Source organism: Sceloporus undulatus, chromosome 6 (genome assembly GCF_019175285.1).
Source record: "Sceloporus undulatus isolate JIND9_A2432 ecotype Alabama chromosome 6, SceUnd_v1.1, whole genome shotgun sequence".
Taxonomy (NCBI): Eukaryota; Metazoa; Chordata; class Lepidosauria; order Squamata; family Phrynosomatidae; genus Sceloporus; species Sceloporus undulatus.
In genome coordinates, this window is record NC_056527.1 from 32,911,914 (window position 1) to 32,919,864 (window position 7,951).

General features: G+C 50.3%; 1 protein-coding gene across 1 annotated transcript; it reads right to left on the reverse strand.

Annotated features, from left to right (window-relative positions):
* Window positions 1-78: 78 nt before the first annotated feature.
* DLX5 (distal-less homeobox 5) lies at window positions 79-7,673 on the reverse strand. The gene is made up of 3 exons (XM_042475239.1): window positions 7,128-7,673; window positions 3,963-4,147; window positions 79-800 (listed from the first exon to the last, which is right to left on the reverse strand). The coding sequence occupies exons 1-3, from the start codon at window positions 7,597-7,599 to the stop codon at window positions 441-443; spliced, it is 1,017 nt and encodes a 338-aa protein (XP_042331173.1). The 5' UTR covers window positions 7,600-7,673; the 3' UTR covers window positions 79-440.
* Window positions 7,674-7,951: the final 278 nt, after the last annotated feature.

Consider the following 7,951-nt stretch of genomic DNA (forward strand, 5'->3'; position numbering starts at 1 on the left):
AATTTTAAAAAAATCCAAAATAATAATAATAATAGAGAAACAACAACAACAACAGTCAAAAACAAACCCCAAAACGAAACGAAAACCAAAACGAAACAAAACCACCCCAAAGTCCGTTTGCATGTTTTTAAAAACAAAAAAACCCAACAACAGCAACGAAAAGAGGGTTGGGGAAAAACGTTCCTGGGGAATGCAATAAGTTACATGCACAAGCTTTACACAATTTCATCCTGTATAGGTTCCTGTTCCCTTATTTTCATTTATGTTTTAAAAAAGTGCCCCCCAAATGTATTTTGTTTTCCTTTTAAAGAAAAAAGAAGAAGCAAGAGTCCAAAAAGGAAAAGCTGGGCCCGAAGAAGGAACGACGATATTATTATTAATATTATTATTATTATTTAAAAAAGAGAGAGAAGAAGAGCGACAACCACCACCGCCCTCTCCTAATAAATAGTCCCGGCAGCCAAGGCTAAGGGGTGTTGTAGGGAGCTATGGGGCTGCAGGTGGGCAGTGAGGGGGTTACCGCTGGAGTACCAGGAAGCTGCCGCGGAGGTGTCCAGGTAGCTGGAGGCCGGCGATGGGTTGGAGGCGGCCCCGTGGAGGTGGGGATGGTGGTGGCTCAGGGACCGGGTGCTGCCCCCGCCGCCCCCGCCGCCGCCGCCTTGCGAGTCCCACACCGCCGGAGACTGCGGGGAGTTGCAAGCCATCGGGTCGCTGGCGCTGGGGCTGTGCTCCGGGGGCATCTCCCCGTTCTTCATGATCTTCTTGATCTTGGACCTCTTGTTCTGGAACCAGATTTTCACCTGGAAAGAGGGAGGTGTGGGGAGGGAAGGGAGAATGAAAAGAGAGAGGGAAACATAGGTGAGGAGGGAAAGAAAGGCTGCATCCCCACTGCAGAGATAACCCGGGTTGATTGCCACTTTCACTGTGGCACCAGAGCAAAGCTGCCTTGCATGATCCGGTTTGGACACCACTTTGAACTACTGGGCATTGTAGGTCGAGGTGGCACCGGAGCAAAGCTGCACGGCAGAAATGGTCCAGTTTGGACACCACTTTGAATTACCATGGCTCCGTGATAGGGGATCTTAGGGTTTGTAGGTTGTGGTGGTACCAGAGTAGAGCCTGAGCCCGTGTGACACCACTTTGTACTGTCATGCATCCATACTAGAGAGTACTGGGGTTTGTAGTGGCACCAGAGCAAAGCTGCACGGCAGAAGTCATCCGGTTTGACACCACTCTGAACTGTCATGGTATCCTGATAGAGACTCCTGGGCTTTGTAGTTTGTAGTGGCACCAAAGCTGCACTGCAGAAATGATCCGGTTTGACACCACTTTGAATTGCCATGGCTCCATGATAGGGGCTCCTGGGGTTTGTAGGTTGTGGTGGCATCAAAGTAAAGCTGCAGGGCAGAAATGGGCCAAGTTGACACCACTTTGAAGTGCCATGGCTCCATGCTAGATACTCCTGGCATTGTAGTTTGTGGTGGCACCAGAGCTTTGCTCTGAATTCCAATTCCATAGCGTTGAGCCAGGGCAGTTAAAGTGGTGTCAAACCGGATCAGTTCTGTAGTACAGCTTGGCTCTGCTCTGGTGCCACAGCAAACTGCGCAATGCTCAGAATTCCGAGCCAAGTGGGGGTCAAACCGGATTGTTTCTGCAGTGTGGATGCAGCCTAAGGACACTGAAGGAGTTTTAACACATTCCCAAACGCGTTTATTGGCCAACGAGGCCCCCCTGGGTTGCAAGACAGCAGGGAGCAGGAAGCCAAGGGAGTCTGCTCAGGAGTCGGCCCACTTTTGTTCATTCAAGGGAGGAAAAATGTGCCAGCGAGCACCGGCCCTGTTTCCTAGACACAAGAATCTGGATTGTAAGTGAAGTCGATTGAAGTCTGGATTTGGAGACCTCCGGAGGTCTCCAGATCCAGGGTAAACAGATGTCCCAATCGCCAAGGAAGGCAAGGCACCGCAAAATATAGGGCCTTCCAGAAAAATGGAGGACATTCCAAAGGAAAAGCTGGAACCCAGTCTTGAAATGTAAATTCATGCTTCTTAAGAATGCTAAAAAAGGAGGGGGGGGGGAGACGTTTTGACATTCGTCCTGGACATAAGGTTGAAATTGAGGACACGTCCGGGAAAACGAGGAGGTCTGCATCTGAGGAAGTTCACATCTAGGAAAGCTCACACTGCCAACTTCTTTCTTTCGGTTAGCCTCAAAGGTGCTACAAGCTCTCTCTCTCTATATATATATGAGATCTACTCCCGGATAAACTATTTCAAAAAACGGAGGACATTTTAACATTGCTCCTGGAGAGAAAGTGGAAATGGAGGACCAAAAATGAGAGGTCTGGTCTCATCCTGACCAATTCAAATCTACTCCCGAGTAAACCATTCCCCAGAGAATGAAGGGAGAGGTTCGTTTTCGATTTTTATAAATGACACTTGCAAAAGGCCTTTAAACACACACAACCCTCCAAGGTTGGAAAACTAGATCTCCTCCTCCTCCTCTTCCTCTTCCTCTTCCTCTTCGAACTGGATCCCTGAGATCTTGCTTGCTTGCTTACTACACAATCTTCCTCCTCCAGGCCCTTGGGAGGAGGCTCTCCTTTGGGCTGGGAAGGAAAAACCTCCTTGCCTTTTTCACCTGGTAGTAACTACGCCTAAGGCAGGGCGGTTGGGAAAGAGAAACAAGCAGGAACAAAGAGGGGTGTGTGTGTGTGTGTGTGTGTGCTGGGGAAAGAAAAGTGTAATATCTGCCCAACACCGACCTGATCCGTGACAAGAGACAAAGCCCCCCCTTCAAACGTTCAGTGTCTCCCCAAACCGCAGCCCATTTGGGACTCAAAGGCAAAGAAAGCTTTGTTTCCCACCCAACACACCAACACACTTCTTGCCCCCGCCCACACAAACACACAACTCTTTTAGTGCCAAGCGATCACGATTTGAATCCCCCCCCCGAAACGAGAAAGATCGTGCGGGTTTGGTGAGCAAAAAACAACAGCCTGCGACACTAGTAGAGAAAGCCAAGCCGCCTTTTTCCGCCCCCGAGGGTGGATTTGAACTCGTACCCGTGCTAGATAAACTCCCCGCCCCACAAGCTGCTCAGTTTGGACAGATGGTCATAAAACCCGTCGTCAGAGGTGCAGAGAAAAACACCAACGAGCCCCCTGCCCCTTGCTTTCGGCCTTAAGAAAAGTGACCATGAGTTGCAGGAGGACAAAAGAATTCTGATTTTTGTCGTTTTCGGTTTTCTTTCCAAAGGAGAGAAACCTTAGAGAAACCTATCCATCTCCAGGGTGACTTCGATGTCCTCCCTGCCAAGGAGGACGAGGCATCACAAAATGGATTTTAGAAAATGTAGGACGTTGCAAAATAAAAGCAAAATGTCAAATGTCGCGCTTCTTAGCCCTGCTCAAAAGGGAGGACCTTTGGGAAAATTCCTCCAGGACAGTAACTATGGGATTTATAGACAAAGTGTCCTCCTAACTGCAAAGGAGGACAAGGCACCGCGAAATGGAGGGCATTCAGCCAAAGTGGAGGGCATTCCAAACGAAAGCTAAAAGGCACTCTTCTAAACTTGAAAATCATGGTTCTCCATAGCCCTGCTCAAAGAAGGCATTTGGAAATTCCTCCAGGACGGGTGGTGGAAATGGAGGACCATGTTCTGGAAAAAAGAAGGACGTCTGGTCACGCTGGGAAACATAGGCAGAGTGGCCCGATGTCCTCCCTGCAAAGGAGGACAAGGCACCTCAAAAGGAAGGGCATTCAATGGAAAGGGAGGCTATGGCAAAACAAAAGCGGGTGGGGGGATAAAAGCACTTCTCTAAATGTGAAAATCATGGTCCTTTGGAAACTGCCCCAGGACGGGAAGGGGGGAATGGAGGGCCTGTCCGGGAAAAGGAGGACCCAGTCTGGTCACCCAACCAACCAACCAAGGACCGGATTTTCTCCTGCCAGCCGACTCCTTACCTGGGTCTGCGTGAGCCCCAGAGAGGCGGCCAGCTCGGCTCTTTCCGGCAGGGCTAAGTATTGGGTTTTCTGGAACCGCCTCTGCAGGGCTGCAAGCTGGAAACTGGAGTAAATCGTCCGGGGTTTGCGGACTTTCTTTGGTTTGCCGTTCACCATCCGCACCTCCGGCTCCGCCACGTCTTTTTCTATGGGGAGAAAAAATAACATTTAGGACAAATAAGGAGGAGGAAAGCATCATGTGGCAGTTCGAGCGATGTCCAACCGAGTCATTTCTGGAGTGCGGACACAGTCGGGATGTTGGGTCTGCGGAGAGTCCTTGGAAAAACAGGCCCATGAGTGAGTGTGTGTGTGTGGAACTTGGTTCAGGTCACACTCTCTCAGCCTCAGAGCATGGCAAGGGAAGAACCTTGCCCAGAAAACCCAGTAATAGGGTCGGAAACTACTTGAAAGCACACAACAACAATAACAACAACAACTGTCAGGGGAAGGGGGTCGGGAAGATGAGGGACAAGCCTGTGGTCCATAGTTTTACCAAGAAATATTATTTTTTGGGGGGGAGAAGGTTGGAATTTAAACCCCATCCAGGGGTCATCTTGGCTTGTCTTTCCAATATCCCCCTCCCCCGCCAATGTTGGAAAGAGAAGCAGTGTCCATCCAAAGGCTGTCTTCACCAATCCCCCTTTCCCCAGCAAGAAAAGGTTTCCCCTCCATTTCAGCCCAAAGGAGCCAAATCCGGCCCAGACAGAGAGTCAATTATACAGGATCAACTCGCCGCCGATGAAGGAAGGAAAGGAAAAGCCGGAGGGAGGGGGGCAGGGGAGAGAAGGAGGTGGATGTGGGGGTTTTAAAGTGAGGGGGAGATGCACAGAGGAGAGCCCTTTTGCAAACCCTCCCTTTGCAGGAACAGGACAAAAACACACACAACAACAACAGCCCATCGCAAGAAAGGCATATCCCCTCCCCCAGTACTTCTTCCCAAGCAAAGGATAGATAGATTAGATAGATAGATAGATAGATAGATAGATAGATAGATAGATTAGATAGATAGATAGATAGATAGATAGATAGATAGATAGATAGATAGATAGATAGATAGATAGATAGATCTCCACGCATTCAACCATCCACGGCTGGAAAATAATTAAAAACAAAAACAAAAAACAAAGCCCAAACATAATAATAATAATAATAATAATAATAATAATAATAATCCTCCTCCAAACCTTGACTTTGCCATTTTTATATAAGAACACTCTTTTCTTTTTGGAGCTGTCTCATCCACAGGGTCGCCCTGAGTCGAGATCGACTCGAAGGAAGTTAGCAACAGCAAATGTCCTTTTATGAGGACGTTGTCTTTCGGATTTAAGCACCCACGGATTTTGGGATCCATACATATACTGTGTGTGTGTGTGTGTGTGTGTGTGTGTAGTAAATCTCCCCTCCACTGAAACCTCACTTGGGCATTCTCTACACTTAGCTCTCTCCTATGTATGTATTTATGTATGGATGTGTGTGTGTATGCATATTGTGTATACATATATTGTATCTGTGCATGTATGTGAATGTTTATATGTATATAGCACACACACACACACACACACATATATATTGTGTGTGTCTGTGTATTGTGTATGTGTGTGTCTAAACTGGGAGCCAGGATGGTATACTGGTTTGATTTTTGGACGACGACTCTGGAGAGCAGAGTTCGAATCCCCCGGCTGGCTATGAAACCCATTGGATGACCTTAGGCAAGGCACACTCTCTCAGCCTCAAGGGAAGGCAAGGGCAAACCTCCTCTGAACAAATCTTGGCAAGAAAACCCCATGATAGTTTCGCCTTAGGGTTGCCATAAATGGGGAATGGCTTGAAGGCACACAACGACAACATATATATATATATATATATATATATATATATATATATATATATACACACACACACACACACACACACACACACACCCAGTTCTGCAGTGAAATCTTGAAATCTCTCTCGATATATGTGTGTGTGTGTATATAAGTCTCCAAAAATGACACCGAGATCGAGAGAGAAGTGTAAAGAAGGGGTAAAAAAACCCAAATAACCAAAATCCCACAACATTTAAAAATGTCTCAGAGCCTTAAAGGCTAAGCGGCCAGGGAAAAAAACGAACTCGCGGAGCCACGTCGGATCTGCGGCAGGAAGACTTTAAAAGTCTGGTGCCAGTCTGGGTTTTGTGTGTGTGTGTGTGTGTGTGTTTGTGGAAGAGGGTTGTGTTGCCTCCCAGGCAGCTGGGGAGTTTTCCAGAGGAAGCAACCGCAAGGCAAAGGCTGGATCGCGCATTCTTTGTGTTGAAATACTCCGTTTTGGCACCGCTTTGTCTGCCCCGGGTCAATGCTATGGAATTCTGGGAATTGGAGTTTGTTGCGGCACCGGTGCCGCAACGGAATATTTCAACAGTGCGGTTGCAGCCGATAGGACTCAATTTTTTAGGCGATGCTTTTTCTTTTGGAGTTGCGGAAGGAACAGAGGAGGCAAGAGATCAAAATCTTATCCCCTTTCACACACACAACACACACAACACGCACAACCCTTCCGCCACTTGTGACCCGCAGCTATTTAGAAGAAGGGGAAAAAAGAGAAGAGAAGAGACGGAAAGAAAAGGCAATTCCTGCCCGTATTTCCCGGTCTTTGGGAAAGCTAACTTTCTGTGCGTAAAAAAGGAAATGTCTTCAAAAAGCCCTGATCTGTTTAGATTGTCACGACTGTCGCGATAGTTAAAAGAGAGGGAAGGAATTCAGGCTCAAAATGTTCCGGTTCCCGGTTTCGTCCCAACTTTCCAAGTTGGAGAGGAGAAGAAGACAATCCGGATCGAAGCCTTTTCCTTCCCCTGTGTGTGTGTGTGTATGGATATTGTGTGTGTGTGTCTATATGGCTTTGGGTCCCTCAAGGTTTGGGGCATCCTTGGCTTAAACGAAAAAGGCAAAAAAGGGGGCGAAAGGGGTTAAAAGGGTTGAAAAAAGAAAAAGGGGACCCATTCCGACGTGACGCCCGCTGCTCCGGCGCCGACACGTGTCCGTGGCCTCCCTCTTCCTGGGCTTCCTCCCGAGGCCTTCCCCCCGTCCTCCCCGGGGCCCCTGGCAGGCTCTGGGTTCGGATGCTGCTGCTGCTGCTGCTGCTGCTCACCTGGGTGTCCGGCGAGGGCGGCGCTGGCCTGGGCCCGGCTGTAGGGCCCTCCGTAGGGCTGGGGGTGATGGGGGTGGTAGGGGCTGGCGTAGGCGGCGGAGTAGTCGGCGTAGGCTTTGCCCGGGTAGCCCCCTGCTGCTGCTGCTCCGGGGGTGCCGGCCATGCCATGCTGGTAGGCCTGGTACTGGTGGTAGGGGTGGTGCGGGTGGAGGGCCTTGGCGAAGGGGGCCGAGGAGGAGGAGGAGGAGGAGGAAGGCGAGGGCGAGCAGTAGCCGCCGGCGTTTGCTGCTCCGGGGGAGCTGTAGTAGTCGACGTCGGTGGCCGAGGACTCCGGGAGAGTAGGCGAGGCCTCCTGGGGCGGGGGTCCCTGCTGCTGCTGCTGCTGCTGTTGCTGCTGCATGGCCGGGAAGGGCGCCGGGAAGTCCGCCGAGGCTCGGATGGAAGGCACCCTCCGGTCGAAGACCCCCGTCATGGCCCCCGAGAGAGAGAGAGAGAGATGGAGGGAGTCCGCTCCTCTAGGCAGCCATGGCAGGATGGAGGGAAGGAAGGAAAGCAGCAGCAGGAGGAGGAGGAAAGCAGGAGGAGGAGGAGGCAAAGGCTGGAGCTCTCTGGCTCCGAGGAGAGAGAGAGAGAGAGAGAGAGAGAGAGAGGCTGGGTTAAGGCTCTCCTGGCGCTCTTACGCACCGAAGGAAGGAGGGGGGCAGGCGGCGCCATTGGCAGCAGAGACCCAGGCAGCAGCCCCGGAAGACAGGCACCCAGACACCCCCCGAAGGGATGGCCCCTCCACTCCCTCTCCCTCTCTACACACACACACACACTACACA

Bases quoted from the DNA above. Each gene is read 5' to 3' on its own strand.
- DLX5 (XM_042475239.1), bottom strand. From the start codon at position 7,599: ATGACGGGGGTCTTCGACCGGAGGGTGCCTTCCATCCGAGCCTCGGCG. The intron at 4,148-7,127 runs GTGAGCAGCAGC...TTCTCCCCATAG, and splicing joins CGCCCTCGCCGGACACCCAG to AAAAAGACGTGGCGGAGCCG. The intron at 801-3,962 runs GTAAGGAGTCGG...CCCTCTTTCCAG, and splicing joins TGGGGCTCACGCAGACCCAG to GTGAAAATCTGGTTCCAGAA.